The sequence below is a fragment of the Saccopteryx leptura genome, chromosome 10, assembly GCF_036850995.1.
Source record: "Saccopteryx leptura isolate mSacLep1 chromosome 10, mSacLep1_pri_phased_curated, whole genome shotgun sequence".
Lineage (NCBI taxonomy): Eukaryota > Metazoa > Chordata > Mammalia > Chiroptera > Emballonuridae > Saccopteryx > Saccopteryx leptura.
In genome coordinates, this window is record NC_089512.1 from 11,206,942 (window position 1) to 11,224,763 (window position 17,822).

A 17,822-nucleotide genomic window follows, 5' to 3' on the forward strand; every position below is an offset into this window, starting at 1 on the left:
AGGTGAAGAATGAAGCGGAAAGACCAAGAACACTGTTCAGGGTCACACTTAATAAACGGTTCCAATGCCCGAATTCTTCACACTGCACTGTAATAGTCAAGTACCTTTCCAATATGGGTCTCACTGACTGCTACAGGTATTCACAGAAAGGAGGTGACTAGGAGAATCTAAGAAGACTGGAGAAGTACTCAGACCTTAAAATAAATTACAACAAGCAAATGAGAGCCTACCCTAAATTGTAACTCACGTATATTCCTGACACATATACTTTAAAACCTTTGCCATTTAAAGGGTAAAATGAACTAATTGCCACCTTTAGGGATCTATGGCATTCATAAAACCCAAGCTGTTCATGAAGGTGCATTGAAATAGAAATTCTCTTAGAAATTATATCTAGATTAAAAAACCACTGATTTGACCAACTGCACTCTAGCCGCTGGGCACATCCTGGAAGGGGACCTACCTACTGCGGGGGCGTCGTACTCATCCCCAAGCAGAATTTCTGGGGCAGAATAAGCGAGAGAGCCACAGCTGGTAGTGAGCTTCTTCCCCGGCTGAAATTTGTTGCTGAAGCCAAAGTCTGTTAACTTGACAAGACCTTGTTTTTCGAAGAAGACCACATTCTCTGGCTTTAAGTCTCTGTGGACCACGTGGAGCTTATGGCAATAAGATATGGCGTGGACTATCTGAGCAAAGTACTTCTTGGCCAAGTCTTCAGTGAGTCCCTCCTCGTGTTTCATTATGTAATCAAACATGTCTCCTCCATCCCCGAGTTCGAGAATAAGATACAGTTTGGTCTGCGTGTCAATAACTTCATAGAGGCGCACGATGTTGGGATGCTGCACTAGTTTCATGCACCTCACTTCTTGGAAGAGATGGCCAGTGGCCAGTGTGTCCAGTTTTGTCTTGTCAATAACTTTTACTGCCACTTTTTCACCTGTAAAGACATGCCTGGCAAGTTTAACCACTGCAAAATGACCTCGGCCCAAGGTTTTGTCCAGATCGTATAAGCCTGCAATCTTGCCATCATAGCCGCGCTTGAACCCTGCCATGCTGGCCCCACGGAAGGACAACTACTCAGACTGTTCGAAATGGATCTGCTCATATAAGAATATCGGGTGAAAACAAGAAGTTCATCTTCGGTGTTGCCATGGACATCTACAAAACAAGAGGACAAACAAAATTAACTTTCCATAACATTTCCTTTTATAGTTTTATTGTCTAAAAAAAAAATGTTAAGAGAAGCTTGAAGTAAATAAGTTGAAACTAAACTCTTATTTCAAAGCCCACATGCTTTATAAACATTTGACTGCTCTAAACAATGTTTACATTTAGGATAATAATATCCTAAGAGTTATAATGTCAACTGTAAAAGAGGCATAAAGTCATTCTCACATGCAAATTGAAATGGTATCAATCCCATACCTGGGACTAACTCTGTCTCTCTATATAAAATTAGCCAAAATATATATTGACCACCTCAACATATATACACATATAAATAAACAAGTCAATGTTAAGATGTATACTAATATATTTATGTTTCAGTAATTATTGTAATAATATCAACTGCCACAGACTGAATGAATCCGATACGCCAGTCACATGTGAAATGCTTTACGTCATCCTTATTTAATCCTTCCAACTGCCCTCAGAGATAGGGATTAGTAGCCCCATTTCTGGCACAGAGTCGTAAATAACTTGGCCTAGGCTACAGGGCTGGTATGGACAAGAGGTGAGCCACCAAATACCAAAATCTGTGCTTTTAACACTAGCCCATGCCACTTCTGCAAAATAATTTAGGAAACCAACACTAAATTAGGAATTGTTTCTATTAAGATTTTTAAAAATAAGAAACCAGTACTATGGCTAGGTATTGGGAACAAAAGCTGTGAATTATCCTTGGCATCTGAGCTAATAATATTAATAAGATCAACAGGAAAAACCAAGCGGTAAGACCTTGCTGTATTTGGATAATAGGTCCCCTCCAAAAGAAGTTTACCAGTCATTTGAGCATATTTAATTTTTAAAACTAGAACACTAAGCTAACTCCAGGGGGCAGAAAACTATCTTTAAATCTTTAACTTCAATTAATTATAAGGGCAGTAATTATTCTTAAAATTCTACCCAAGTTTATGTTCCTGTTGTACAATTATGCAAATGCATCTTAAACAAACTTCTTTAGGCTGCCCCCAAGTTATATAATTTTTTTTCATCTCTCACTTTAGATGTATTCTTGGAAAGTGGCCTATAAATCACATTTTATAAATAAATCTAAGTGTTTAAATTAAATTTTACTTTAATTAATTTTTAAAAATTTATTACAAAAGTAATAAATGAATAAAGAGATAAGGAAAAAAGCCTTTTTGGGGCTTCCCAGAAATAGTTACTATTAACACTGAGACAAACGAGCACTATGAAATAATTTTTAATCTACTTAGCAAGTTGATGAGAAGCTTTCTTTTTTTACTTTTTATTTTTTAAATTTCATTATTGGATTTATTGAGGTAACATTGGTTAATAAAATTATACAGGTTACAGGTGCACAATTCTACAATACGTCATCTGTCTACTGCATTGTGCCCACCACCCCAAGTCAATCCCCATCGATCCCCTCTACCCTCTCCACCTCCCCCAGCCCTCTTCCCTCCTACAATCCCAATTGTTTTCCTTCACCTTTTCCACCTGGTCCCCCCAACGCACATCCCTACCGGCAGCTGTCAGTCTATTCTCTGTGAGTCTGTTTCTATATTGTTTGTTAGTTTATTTTCCTCACTGGATTCCACATATACGTGAGATCATATGGTACTTGTCTTTCTCTGGCTGGCTTATTTCACTTAGCACAATAATTTCCAGGCTGCAAAAGATAAGATGCCTTCTTTTTCAGGGCTGCGTAGTATTCCACTGTGTGCTTGTGCCACAGCTTTCTTACCCACTCGACTCCTGATGGGCCCTTGGGAAAGAGTCTAACGATAGACTGCCCTGTAGTGAAATGATTCATCACTGTCGCTATCAAAGAACTCATTCTGTATACATATCCCTCTTTCAGTGTCTATGAAACTACAGTTGTATACCGACAAACAGGACATTATAATCAACTGCAGGCTGGGAGGGAAAACACCCTTGTCACTGAGCATCTTGTTAAATATTAGTCCACTGTCTAATCTCACAACCAAGTGCATTTTGAGTTAGTTTAGGAAAGAATTAAACTGGATTTTTTTTGCTCTTTGATGATCTTGCAGTGCCTAAGAATCATGGTGAACGCCCAGGCCGAGTGCTAAGATGGGCTTCTACAAAGCAAAGGGGGCCCTGTCCTGGCCCGGAGACATACCCTGCAAACTGCACAGCGAGCAATCCTTGTTCGTCCTGTGTTTTGTTAGTTGCTTCTTTCTCCTGAAAGAAAATATAGAAAAAGATTTTACTTTATTTCTGTTTGTTTTAACTTTGCTTAAAGTCAAGACATATACCCTCAGGCTGGACCCAAACATATATATAAAAATGGCATATGTGTCGGTAGTGACCCCGTCTTTATCTTTCTCCCCTCGATGAATTATTGCAACATGTTCCAGGAATCTCTGCAGCCAACAGTGACTTCACAGTGAACAGATACTTAGAGACCTCCAGGTGGACCAGTGAGAAAGAGCATCCACTGACAGGATGGAGAGGTAATAACAGGAACAGCAGGAAACTGGCCCCTTCCTACCTGCCTCCTGGGTAGCAGGCATCTCACAGAATCCTCACTGAGAGCTGCAGGGTGGGTCCGATGAGGCTCGGGCTGCCCCTGAGCCGCAGGTCAGCCTCCCCGGCCCAACCTGCCCCGGGCCCCCCCAGGCTCAGGCCAGCCTCCCCGGGCCACCTGCCCCAGGCCCCCCCAGGCTCAGGCCAGCCTCCCGGCCCAACCTGCCCCGGGCCCCCCCAGGCTCAGGCCAGCCTCCCGGCCAAGCTGCCCCGGGCCCCCCCAGGCTCAGGCCAGCCTCCCCGGCCCACCTGCCCCAGGCCCCCCCAGGCTCAGGCCAGCCTCCCGGCCCACCTGCCCCAGGCCCCTCCAGGCTCAGGCCAGCCTCCCGGCCCACCTGCCCCAGGCCCCCCCAGGCTCAGGCCAGCCTCCCGGCCCACCTGCCCCAGGCCCCCCCAGGCTCAGGCCAGCCTCCCGGCCCACCTGCCCCGGGCCCCTCCAGGCTCAGGCCAGCCTCCCGGCCCACCTGCCCCGGGCCCCCCCAGGCTCAGGCCAGCCTCCCCGGCCCACCTGCCCCGGGCCCAACCTGCCCCGGGCCCCTCCAGGCTCAGGCCAGCCTCCCAGCCCACCTGCCCCGGGCCCAACCTGCCCCGGGCCCCTCCAGGCTCAGGCCAGCCTCCCCGGCCAAGCTGCCCCAGGCCCCTCCAGGCTCAGGCCAGCCTCCCGGCCCACCTGCCCCGGGCCCCTCCAGGCTCAGGCCAGCCTCCCGGCCCACCTGCCCCAGGCCCCCCCAGGCTCAGGCCAGCCTCCCGGCCCACCTGCCCCAGGCCCCCCCAGGCTCAGGCCAGCCTCCCGGCCCACCTGCCCCGGGCCCCCCCAGGCTCAGGCCAGCCTCCCGGCCCACCTGCCCCAGGCCCCTCCAGGCTCAGGCCAGCCTCCCGGCCCACCTGCCCCAGGCCCCCCCAGGCTCAGGCCAGCCTCCCGGCCCACCTGCCCCGGGCCCCTCCAGGCTCAGGCCAGCCTCCCGGCCCAACCTGCCCCAGGCCCCTCCAGGCTCAGGCCAGCCTCCCGGCCCAACCTGCCCCAGGCCCAACCTGCCCCAGGCCCCTGAGCCGCAGGCCAGCCTTCCCGGCCCAACCTGCCCCGGACGATAATGCCACCACCCGGGGACATGTAAAACACCTCTGCATCAGCGGCTTCCCACTTGACAGCAGAAGCAACCAGCTCTATGGAGAAAGGGAACGTGAGCAGATCACTGCTGTCCAAGCCACGGCACAGGGAGGGTGTCCTGACGGGCTGGGGGCCTTGCAGGCCTTCCCAGGGCGCTGTGGGACCGCACAAACGACTGAGAGGCCTGAACATTCACCCGGCCAAGGCGACTTACAAGTACACTAGAGGGGAGTGTCCGGGGTCAGGAAGTTCAAGTTCACTGAGCTTGAGGAAAGGGGAATGCAAAGGGGTGGGGGAAAGTCGACAGGAAAGGAGAAAGAAGGAGAGGTGGGAGTGAAAACAAGTTTACTGCTGGGACTGAGAAAATGAGGAGAGATGAAGACAGTCCATAGCACAGAGCGGGGCCAGCAGAATCATGGGCACAGGGGACCCCTGGGAGGCCCCGTAACCTCCAGTTCCGAGAGACATCCAGTAGCTCCTCCCATCGCCTGTGCCTGCTTCTTTCCCGCAATAGCCTCTGCTCCATCCAGTCTCTGCGGCAGTGCAGTGCGACGGTCCCGTGTGGTCGGCACTGGCACTAAAGGCCCACGACGGGATCTGAGTGCCAGCTCACCACTCACTAGCCACGGGACAGAGCAAACCCTGGTCTCTCTGTGTGGTCCGCTTCCTTATGAGACACTGGAGGAGTAAGGGTAGGGACTCAGAGGCTGTGATGAGGACTAGGTGAATTAATGTAGGCACAGCGTTCGGCACGGAAGCTGGCAGAGTAGGCCGTCATTAAATCCTCGCCGCGGCCGCCGGCACCTCTGCTGTAACGACGGCACTTTCCTCACCCGGGAAGAAAGCCTTTCGGTCCTCCACCCCACTTCAAGAGGACGAATTGACTGAGCTATTATCTCTCTTCGGCTTTCATTAAAATCCTGCTGTTTCATTTTCCTAAAATGTATTAAATTGAAAATGGGTGCTGTAAGATTGATCAAGGAAATACTCGCTCTAGTTGAACATCAAAGTCTGGTAATTTTCCAATAAAACATTACACAAAATCTAAGCATTTGCTTTCAAATTGATACTAAGATAATTTTCTATCAAATCTATCCTTTCAAAACAAGACTATGTACTTCTTTACATTTTTTTCCCATCAAAGTAAGATTCTTAGAGGAAAACCTCAAAAATACAGACCAGCCGGCAGAAAGAAGGGAGAGGTGCCCCAGCCCTACCGCCGCAGATCAGCGCGAGGAGCGCTTGGGGGCTTCTGCACATGCTCACAGACAACGTTCTCTTCCACCTGTTTCACAAAGGTGGGCCTGACCGCTCTGTTCCTAACTTTCTGTCTTATATTCAGCTGTTCGCTGGCCCTATCCTTTTCCTTTCAGTATTTTGGTTGCAGTTATAAAAGAAATACCTATGCAAAGTAGGAAAAAACACAATTAAAACCCACATACTGGCAAAAAGAGGGGACTTTAAAAAAATCATCCATTATTCTATCCTCTGTGACAAACTCTGTTAACATTTGGCAAACAGCCGTCCAAACTGTTTTCTGTGTGTAATGTTATGTCCAGACACACATTTTTAAATAAAATGTACACACTCTTGCCCACAGACATGGGCACAAACAGACTTGGGGGGGCAGGGCGGTTGTACCCATTTTTAACTATTTCTCCCCACAAAACAATATAAATTCACTTTAGAAAATTTGGAAAATGCCCAGAAGCACAACAGAGGTAAAAACTCCTCCTGTGATCTCACTTAGGACGACTCCCCTTTAGATCTAAGTACACATCCGTTGTACCGAGGCTGACTTATCAGACTCAGCTGCTGTGTATGAAGGGTGGTAACTATAATACTTGCTCCTCTAGGTGAGGAACATCTTCCCAAGCACTGAGTTAGAGATCAGTACTGTTGATGACTACATAGTTAAGATGACATCTGTTAAAGCAGGAAAACCACTAAATTAGGCCATCATTAAGCGGTCTTCTAACTTAGCATATGTTCACACGTGCGTATAACGAGGCTAGACCTAACTGCGGCGGTCAGGTAGTCAGGAGTGCTCACGGTCTCCGAGAGGCCCAGCTGTGCTGCAAGCCCGGGCTGATGTTCCCCCAGCGAGGAGAGCAGAAGCAGCGGCAGTGCGGGCGTGGCTGCAGCAGAGGAAGGAAGTGTGGGTGGCCCGACACACATTTTGCAAGCTGCTGAAAACAGTTGTAGAACCAGCCTCTTTACTTAAACCTCCTATCATTTGGGGATTCACGCTGTTCTTCTTGTCAGAATTCACTCTTAGCTTTTCACTGACTTCATCGCCACTGCAGCGTGGTCCGTATACCAAACCAGTGTCTCCTACTCACACCTCCCGCAGGAGAGAGCGAGGAGAAAAGGGCCCACTGAGCCAGGGTGGCTCGGCCTCGACGGCCGCTGGGACCCGCGCCGCGGCAGGAGAAAGGGGGCCGAGCAGGAAGGGCCACGTGCAGAAACCAGCCACTTCTACAGCCGCTCTGCATTTTGTTCCGGAGATTATACATTCCCCCCCCAGATCAGACCGCTAATATGCAAATGTACAAAAACCTCCCAAACAAATTACATGCTTAAAAAAAAAAAAAAGAAATCTGTGTCCTCTAATAGAAACAACTAAAAGATGAGTTTTTAAAAAGCCACACTAAAAGCTGTATTTAAGCTTCTTACACATGGAAATGATCTGGTATCATCTACTAATATAAAAAACAAAACAAAACAAAACTGTAAGTCTTACTCAGGGGAAATATCAGACTGAATTGTATGTTTATAGAAAAGCCAAGTGAGTGGAGGAACCAACAGTCTCTCAACGAATATTGCCACCCTGACCTTACTGCTAACTGTGTCCCAAGGTGTCTATAACAAAAACGGCACAGGCGGGCGGCAGGCAGAGACACACTCCTCCGGGAACACCAACAGCCTCCAGGTCACGCCAGAGAAACACAGCCCTGCCGTGCTGCTCTCTGTCCAAAGCCAACATCGGTCCACGTTTCTAGAGTGGCACCACTCCTCTTGGCAGGTATCCGGAGGAGCCAAAAATCAAAGATGAAGAAACCGCAGATAGGCAACCAGTCCTCGGTTATGGAAGAATCCAGAGTCTCTCACTGGATTGGTTAATACTATGTGGTCACCAGGTAGTATCAGTCCGCAGTCACTGGACAGAAGAACTACGATGGGAACTACAGCCCTGGATGGACAGCTCCATTGGACAGAGCATCATCCGGATATGCAGAGGTTGCTGGTTCGGGCCCCAGTCAGGGCATATACAGAAACATTGTTTTGTGTGTCCAGCTCTCTCCCTTCCTCACACTCTAAAATCAATCAATCAATCAAAAAAAAAAAAAAAAAAAAAAAAAAGAAGAGGAAAATGGGAACTACAAAGGAAAGGGTTAATGTCAACTATTTATTGTGAGAAATGTCCTACTAGGCAAAATTGTGCCCCCAAATGCCAAAGAAAGTATTTTCTAATGGAAAGGAACGCCTACTAAAGTGTGTTCTGAAAGTCTTCCTCTAAGTAGTCAATTTTAATGGACTCGGGGTCATGGAGGTGACCAGGAATGCCAGGCTGAAAAGCCTGCCCCAGTCGCTCAAGATAGTGACCGGGTTGCCAATGCAGATCGATCCCTTGACATGCTGGTTTAAATAATCTTTATTTCCTCTAAGTAAACAAGCTATAGTCCAGGATATATCAAGGAATCTGCATGTATTCAGGAGTCAGGTGATGTATTAACTGATGTACAGTAGTGCTTAGTGTTTGTAGAGATAAAGGGTTAACATCCAAGCCACATAACCAGGACCGGCAGCCCCAGTAACAAGTTCAAATTCCTAAAAGGTATTGCCTCTCGTTAAAGTGATGAAAAATGCTAAGCGTTTCACTGTGTCTACCTAAGGGTAAGTGAGACTTAAAAAATTAGTATGGTGACAGCCCTGGTATAAAGTGCTCACATAATAAATAATGACTTAAGCAAAAGCTGGTGGGCCGAAATCATTCCAAAATAAATAAAAACCCACAGTTAACTTCTTCGCCAGGAAAACAGAACGTAAGCTGGAAGTAATGGAGAATTTAAAAACTTAATAATCAAGATCTCTCTTCCAAAGCTTTAATTAACATTGTCAAAACCCATTTCAAAACTACCTACCTCTCCTTCCTCCCCACCCCCAGCTGAGGCTGTGACGAAAACGGTTATTAAGATATGGTCAAAAAGAATGCTGGAACAGAGAAAAATAAACTAATCCATAAACAAAAATACTGGCACTTAACGTTTTACTGACTTTGACTGAAAAGACAATCATTTGGAAATTCTCTCACACTGCAGGGACTGCAAATTACCTTTCTAAAGAGCAATTTGACAATACATGTATCAGGGGCCTTACAATAATTAATACCTTTAATTTCAAAATCTTATTAGTAGCGCTATGTCTTACTGAAATAAAGACAAATATTTATACTCAACAATGTTCAGTGATACTTATATATGAATAAAAATCAGAAATAACCTCAAGATTTAGAATAAGAAAATGGTCCAGTACGCCAAACATTAACCTTATGCTCCTGTATCTTGAGGAAAATTTAATCTTGGGGGGAAATTCTCATAATTAAATACTAAGTATAAAAATCAACATACCAAATGCATGGCATAGGATCCCAATTTTTTCTGAAAAAGCATATAATTTGTACATACATATTAAAAATACCAAAAGGTTAAACTGACAGATTATAGAACTTTTTTCTCTTTATGCTTTTCTGGTCAGGTTTTTGGCAGCGAACACGTACCGCTCTTATAATCTAAGAGAGGGGGAGGTTATTAAAGTCTTGACTTCCTGTATATAATTATTCATTCAATTTACCTTTCCATTAAGATCTAAGAAATAAACCAATTTCCTTGAAAATATGTAGTCTAAAGCCTATTTATGTAACCTTAATAAATATAACATCAGTGAAATATTTTGCTTCCCTTGGAGAACAAGGCACCCAGTTCCTTTCGGCTGAGGAAGGGACATGAACACTGAGTCTATTCTCATTAGCAAATATTTGAGCCCTAATTGTGTAGGGCACGACACAGTCCCAGTCCTTTAGAATCTTACAGATAAGTTATCTAAAGATAGGAAATAAATCATGATACAAGTTAGCCAGGCGAAGTGTGTGAAAGGAAAAGGAGCGGGTAGCAAAGGCAGGCTCCCCACGGGTGGGGCGGGGTCAGCCCACAGACCAGGGCCCGGCCTTCTGCGGGAGTCGTGGGACACCGTTCCCGAGAGTGGGGAAGACAGACGGGCAACACAGAGTACACGGGGCTGGCCGACTCCAGCAGGAACGTCAGCACGGGACAGCTTCCGGTTTGGGGTTCTGGTGAGGTAAGTTTTGCAGGGCTAAGAAGGCGGATCTTGAAAATGACTTAACAGCTCACCATTTAGACACCTGTCATGAACTCTAACCTATTCAAAACTAACGGAAAATTTGCCATACTCAATAATTTACCACAGGCCTAGCCCTGAATTATACTAAAGGTGAATTAAAGCCATTAAAGAGTTAAACACACAGAAGCCACTTCTCATCACCGGGTTGATAAGAGGCCTCAATAGAAGAGAAACACTCTTTAGGTTATTAACATGAAAGCCACATAGTAAGGTCATTAGAGAATTTAAACCATTGAAAGGATCACTATTTAAAGTTCCATAAAACATCAACTTTCTTCTGTTGACTTACTGGATCTCTCTCATTCTCACCCATATTACTTTCCTAAGTCTACTCCTACTCTAAATATCAATAGGCCTATGTAGAGATGAGTCCTATAGCAAAACCTAGTTGACCTTTCTTTGTCTCGTTTCAAAAATGTCTTTTACTACCAGAAATGCTCATTTTAGAATTCTATTTTGTTTAAATGCAGGTCTCAAAAGGAGTGAACAATTTAATTCCTGGGCATCCATATATATACATTTATTCCTCACAACCAGCAACATAATTGAAGCAGCGTGCCCGTTTTACATATAAGGAGGATCAGAGGTTCCAGGTTTCTTGGCCTCAGTCCGCAGGTCAGAGCTGCCGGGGTCAGACTCCAGGTCCCCTGACTCCGGGCCCACATCTCTTCCAGCAGGAATACCACCTGCCTTTGACCTCGGGCTTTCTAGTTCCCAGGGCAACAACTGTACTAAAATAAATCTATTTTGACATTTCTGGTTTTTCTCCAATTCTGAAACGCCAGGCAAATTACCTGCTGCAGCAACTAATTAAAAGCAAGAAATTACCTGGCGTCACCAAAGACTCGCCTAATAAGCATTATTCACAAATAATTCATTAAAAACTTTTTGAAATGTTTAGAAACTGCTTTTTAAGCTGAAAAAGAAAGTTACAGCCAAATAACCATTCGAAAGACAGTCTGAGGGAATGACTGGTACCTTGGAATTCACTTCACCTTTAGGGTCTGCTTACAACGGGGTGATGGCAAGATCCCTTCCCAGGGCCACGGAACGGCCAACACCAAGCCGGTCGTTCGGGGAAAATTTAGGGAGGTTCTGTTTTCTGCTTGAGACCCGATTCTTTCCAAAACTGCAATTTTAATGTATTTTGCAAATTACATCCCCTCCATTTGTTTCTGGAAAAGGATTTTCCTTTGCAAGAGGATTAGCAAATACAAAACAGGAGATCACAGGATAAAACCAAGCCCTAACACTGCAGAGTGAATATTCTCAGTCCGAATTTCTTTAGTGGTACTCATAATACTCCCTCCAAGCCAATACAGAGAGGACTGTCTAACCTGCAGAAAATGAGGTAAAATAGAAAGTTAAACTTTACTTTAAAACTCAACCATTCTGCTTTGGTCTAAGTAAATAAATAGATAAAAGGCAGAATGGTATTTTGACTATTTTAAAAAGAGATCCACAAAAAATATGACACCCTGGCCACATCATCTGCCCACGAATTATCTGTTAGCACAGTGTCCTGTATCTAGAATGACCTTCATCTCACTGGGATGTAAAGTGCAGCAGAGGGAATGCAGTCAATAATGCTGTAATAACTATGTACGGTGTCAGGGGAGTACTGGACTCATCAGGGCGATCACTTTGTAAGTTGTAATAGTGTCTAATCGCTATGTTGTACACCTGAAATTAACCTAATCTACTATGTTCACTGTAATTGAAAAAATAATAAAATGAACTTTATCTAGATAAGTTATTCTGCAAACTCATATTATCTAAAATATAATCTCTCTAATATAGAAGGACCATTGTGGCTGAATATTAAATCCAGTTAGATGTATTATTCAAACATTTTCCCCTCGCTACGCAATATGAAGACAGTATGAAGGTCTAAAGGTGTGTGTGCACACAGAGGGGGGCGGACCATCAGACATCAGAGAGGAGCAGGGACAGCATCCTAAAACCTGGCACTTCAAAATACCACATGGTCTACCTTTCTGACTCAAGTCACCACAGAAGTACACTTTGAAAATGATCCGAGTTTATTGACTCGGCAAATATGAGGAGGAGCAGTGCCGCAGCGCGGGGGGGACAAGTACCACAGATCTGGAGCCCCACAAGGTACCAACCTCTAAAGCCGGCGTGTCTCATAAAACAAAGATGGCCTGTGGCGGCGCAGTGGATAAAGCGTTGACCTGGAACGCTGAGGTCGCCGGTTCAAAACCCTGGGCTTGCCTGGTCAAGGCACATATGGGAGTTGATGCTTCCTGCTCCTCCCTCCTCCTTCTCTCTCTCTCTCTCTCATTCTCTCTCCTCTCTAAAAATAAAAGAAAAATTAAAAAAAACAAAAAACAAAGATGATCGCCACCTTGGAGTTATTATGAAAGCAACACGGAATCAATATATGAACAAGGTGTGAGTGGGACCAAAGTCACACATTTTTGCACAACTTTTCAGACCTGGCCTTCATCAAGAGAACGTACAATATTTGAGAGGTTGTATACTTAGCTCCTCACCTCATTTTAGTGTGAGGACCCTCACCCATAAGAGGCCCAATGAACTGCCCCTAAACAGCCCTGCTGGACACACGAGGAGGGTCCCTGCTCAAGGTGCTTATGATCTCTTAGGGTCAGGCACCGCAGAACAGGAGTTCCTTCCCCTATATCTGCCGTGGGGAGTCCACAGGAGGGAGCACCGAGAAGTGGATTTTTCTGTGTTTGAACTAAGCAGTGAAAACGGTGAGGGTGGGAAAGAGGCTTTCCAGAAGCGAATGGAGAGAGCCTCGGGTGTCTGGGACAGAAACACATGCAGAGTGCCGGAGACAAGGTCAGACGGGAGGCAAGGGCCGGACACCCACCAGCCCAACGGCCCACACGCATGCACATCAGGTGCTACTCCTCAGGCCAGGGCAGCCCTGCCTGTGCCAAGAGCCAGGCTCCAAGGTCACCTTCCCGACCACCCCTCTCCCCGGCGCGCACGCCAGCTCCCTGCGCTCCCTAACTCCTCACTGTCCCTTTCCTGTGACAGCCCGTGTCACATCATGGTTATATAATTACCTGTGATCGTCTGATTAACAATGTATCCCCCACAAGAATAAATGCAAGTTCAGAGCCCGTGTAAGGCCCATGTCTGTTTCATTCAGACCCAAAACATACAGATGCATTTTATTAAATGAACACACGAAAGCCAGCTTTAAGAAGCCAGAGTCGAGTCCTGGGCAGGGGTAATGCAGTTGGAGATGACAATCCAACAAACCACGCTGGCAGCCAAGTGAAGATCAGATCAGAAAGGCCAGACCAGAGCTGGGAGACAGGTGAGGAGACGCCCCAAAAACATCTCCAGGCAGATGAAGCCTTTAAGACTTAAAAATGAGGGCTGCCGGCATGTGGGCAGTGGTGGCGGGGAGGTAATGGAGCAGACGAGTCAAGGAAAGCGGTCCTAAGAAGTCAGCGCATGGGGCGGAGCAGAAGGGACGCAGACCGGCTCTAGTGGAGTGTGGTCACGGAAGGTGCCATTCCCTCAGCCCGGGAACACAGGCAGGAACGGACACTTCCTGAGCATCTACTGCGTGTTAGTATAGAACAGAAGACGTGCTTCTAAAGGTCCAAGGCTGCGAAACAAGTTTAACCCAACCCAACCCAGCTGTGTTAAAATAGGCATGGTTTCTATTCACAGGCTGACAAAAATCCACAAACTCAAGTTCAGATGTTTGAAGTTTCTTCCTTGACACACTTCTTGGGTACACTGGCAATGCCCGAGGCACTGCTCTGGTCTGGGGATGTTGCAATCAAAGAAGTGGTCCCTGCCTTCAAGGGGCTGCCAGTCCTCGGGTTTGAGGGAGGTGACCGCGTGCCCACTGAGGTCATGCTTTCACCGGCGGCGTGTCCTGTAACCCACTCTCCTGCGGCACTCGTTTCATAACCTACATTACTTTTCTGGGCCAATATGTAGCCGAGGGAGTCCATGTTTAGAAAGACAAACAGACGCAAGCTTGCCGGAGGCTGGAGACACTCCAGAACTTAAAACATCACAGCGCCCGGGGCACATCATGCCCTCCGACTTTGAAATAACTACCTCGTAGCCACAGAGCCACAGTTTGGGGGTATCACAGGAGGAAAGAGAGGGGGTGGGGCCTGCTTGGCCACAGAACTGCCTACCTGAGCAGAGGCCAAATGCCGGAGGTGCCAAAGCAGAATCTCAGGAGGCTCTGGAAGGGACAGCAGAGAAACCAATGTTCAGGGAAGTTAGAGCAGAATTCCTCTTTAGACGGGTTCCTCCCATACCACCAGCAAGAAATGGGTCCCATGGGATATACGGCCTCTACCCCAAACAGCTGTAGAGATGAGGGAATGACCCAGTGTCAATAACAGAGCTCCGCTCATCCTGGGCAGATAACACACTTCCAAGGTTCACACTGAGACACTGGACATCAGCTCTTCCCAAACCAAAACCAAATACCAGGTCACTTTCCCCTCCATACCCAAAGCTACTGCCCCCCCCCCCCTTCATATTCTTTAAAAAAAGAACAGCGGCCCTGTTTCTACCTCAACTCCCTTTCACCCACTTGGATCTAAGTTCTTCCTCCACCACTTGGCCTTGTCTTCTCAGCCTCCCTGGACTCGGAGCCCTTTCCCCGTTACTCTGCCTGGAAACTCTACCTGTCCTCCAAGAGCAGTTCGACTACCACCCCGCCTGGGAAGCATTCCCAGGTCCTTGGGCCCCGCTCTGCTCCCACCGGGACCTGCCTATGCCTCCCCAAAGCACTCATCAGATCCCATTGTTGTTTACCTCGGTGTCCCCAAGAGCCCGTACACTCCTGCCTATTGCTACCCTCTAACCCAGGGCCCCAAAAATAGACACACAAAGGCTCCATGAATAAATGATCACAGGTTAAGTTTACATTCAAAACTGCTCGAATCCAGTCCACATTTCCACCTAAGTTGCTCTAAGAATTGACCTGCACATATATGCTGGCTGGGAAGCCCCTATGTTCTCAAGTAATAGTTTGCCTATAAAAGCACGCTGGCTAAAACTCTTTTGGTTGTTAAGCAAACAGCTGACACACAGTTCAATGAAGTTTGTAGAGATCCTTACCTAGGTTTTTAAGTCCTAAAGTTTCATTCCTAACATGTGGAAAGTTCACTGGTCCCCTTTTCTTCCTGGGCAGTGCACTGAACTCCTAGGCTCAGACAAGCTGCTCCAGTGAAGAAGTCAGGCCTTATTTATACCAAAGCCTCGAACCATGGCTGCTGGATATCTCCAAAAATAAATACCGTTTATTTTCTATTTAGTTTCAGTTTCATATGAAACACTCACAGTAAACTTTAGACCAACAGCCCTTCAATTTTCATAAAGACATTTAAAAGCCTTCATTTCTGGATTATGGGATTAAATTTGAACCACCAAGTCCCATCTATATTGCTGGTCTAGAAAAATGAAAATAAGCAGCATTTCCAAGTTCTCATACGTTTTAAACGAGTGGATCTCACTGCAAGAGAAATTTACTCAGAATAGTAAAGAATTAGTAGCGTGAGAGTAATTTTTGTGCACAAAATAAAATTTTAAAAACTGATTGTGTAAATTTCAAAATAGAAAGGCTGCATTCAGAGTTCTTGCCTGGAAAGCCTGAAGATGGAGTATTAGGAAAAGTCAACACTATGCGCTTGATTCTCAGTTAATACACTGCTTCAATATATGACCTTGGGAATGTCATGTAACTTCTCTCATCGCTCATCTCTAGTTCTGTAAAATGGGAATGTCCCCTGTTCTAACAGGGAAAATCAGTCAGATAAAAGAATCAACACTTTTATTTTTTTTTTTAAAGGAACTTGTCTAATTAGTATGCTTTAATCACCACTTGTACAGTACATTCCTCTTCAGGAATCCAACTGCAAGAGAAATATTTAAGCAGACATTGCAGACAGATTTCCTTAAGGGAATTATTTTATAAATCTGAGAAGCAATGTAACGAGATTATAAATTAACAAAGTGATTACATAAGCCTTGACAAACCCAGGCTTTAAAGTACATTGATATACATTCTGATAAATTAGACTGAGGAATCTGCTGTTTGATGGGAATTTGGTGGAAATTCAACAAGATGCCCAACATTTGGGGTTCCATCACTTGCAAGCCATGCTTCCACGTTTTACCATAAAATGAGAAAGGCATTGTCAGCTCTAATATCGGCTTCTAAGACTTTGAGACTGCACTCAATTAAATGGGGGGGGGGGTAACTTGACAGTTTGACAGGTCCCATATCCAGACATCTGGATTACATACTGGACTTGGACCGAACTCCCTATGAAGGTATTCAATTATATCTGACCCGAGTGTCAGGACTAGCACAGATCCAGGACTCCCACCCCCCAGGATAAAAGACTGTCACTTTCCTAGATCCCAAGTCCAAGTAAAAGGCAGCAGGTTTTTGTAAAATGGTCCAGAAAGAAATCAACAGGCGATGACTACGGAAAAGAACGGAGGTTTCCCAATCTGAAAAATTCTAGCTCTCCCTCGGGAGTGGCAGGCACTGCTCCTCCTTCCTTCTTACCCCGTTGCCCTTTCTTCACCGACAACAATATCCCCATTCTATTGTAAGGCTGCAATTTCACCGAGGAACCCCCTTCTGCGGCCAGATTTCTAGATTCGTTTGAAAAACACATTCGGAGGATATACACTACACGAGAGGACCTGGGCGCGGGGAGCCCGGCTGGGGCGCGGGGCCCGCTCCGCGGCGGGGAGGGGATGCGGGCGCCTTCCGAGGTGCCGCAATCCCGCCGCGGCCGCAAGGGCAGGGCCTCCGGGTGCCCGCGGCCGGTCGCCGCAGTGACGGCTCCCGCCCGGGCCCCGCCACCGCCGCGCTGCCAGGCCGCGTCGCTGCCGCACCGGGTCGAAGCCGCCGCAGCCCGGGCTCCGCATCCGCCTGGGCCCGCGCTGCAGCCCGCGCGGGGAGCGCGGAGCGCGCAACTTACTTTCCGCCTGCGGCGGGCGCCCCAGCTCCGGCGCCCAGCCCCGCAACGGCGGAGGGACCCGGCGGCGGAGGCCCGCCCCGCATCCTGCGCACGGCCGCCGCACCCGGCCGCGATCGGCGCCCCCCGTACCTCAGCCCGCAGGCGGGCGTCCGTCTGCAGCGGCCGCGGCTCGGACGACTCCCTCCCGGCCGCCGATTCCCCGCACCCAAAGCTAATCATAATACCGAGCGGGCGGGCGGCCGGCAGCTGGGAGGGGTGGGGCCGAGCTGCGCCTGCGCGGGCCGCGCGTCATTGTGACGCGAGCCGGGGCGGGGCCGCGGGAGGGGCGGGGCGGGGCGGGGCGCACCTGCGGCCCCCGGCGCGCGGGCTTGGAGGGCGTCCTGGCAACCCCCGACCCCAGCGAGTCCGGGCTGCGGCTGGCGGTAGGAGGCGGGGGAGGACCCCGAGGGGGATACGGGACGGTGAAGGAGGAAGCTCCAGAGACGCTGGACACTGGCCCAGAAAAGTAGCGCGAGCTGTCGGGGGAAATCGGAGGGAGGGGACTAAGTCCGCACCGGACTCTGTGTCCTGGGGCGGGGGCATTT

The 17,822-nt window shown here is 47.6% G+C and overlaps 1 protein-coding gene across 7 annotated transcripts in view; it reads right to left on the minus strand.

The window, feature by feature from the left end:
* Positions 1-17,498, minus strand: part of SNRK (SNF related kinase) — a 43,651-nt gene extending 26,153 nt beyond the window's left edge. Inside the window, exons 1-5 of one of the 7 annotated variants that reach the window (XM_066352085.1) lie at positions 17,368-17,492; positions 14,425-14,474; positions 3,332-3,393; positions 1,038-1,158; positions 464-942 (exon numbers count right to left, since the gene is read on the minus strand). In XM_066352085.1, the coding sequence (XP_066208182.1) occupies positions 464-942; positions 1,038-1,158; positions 3,332-3,393; positions 14,425-14,474; positions 17,368-17,457 (802 nt within the window). In that variant the 5' untranslated portion in view covers positions 17,458-17,492. Of the gene's footprint in view, positions 1-463; positions 1,159-3,331; positions 3,394-12,396; positions 12,585-14,424; positions 14,475-16,817; positions 16,934-17,238; positions 17,334-17,367 lie in introns of those variants that run through there. The other 6 variants (XM_066352079.1, XM_066352080.1, XM_066352081.1 and 3 more) reach the window with 6 other exon arrangements.
* Between the last annotated feature and the right edge of the window lie 324 nt (positions 17,499-17,822).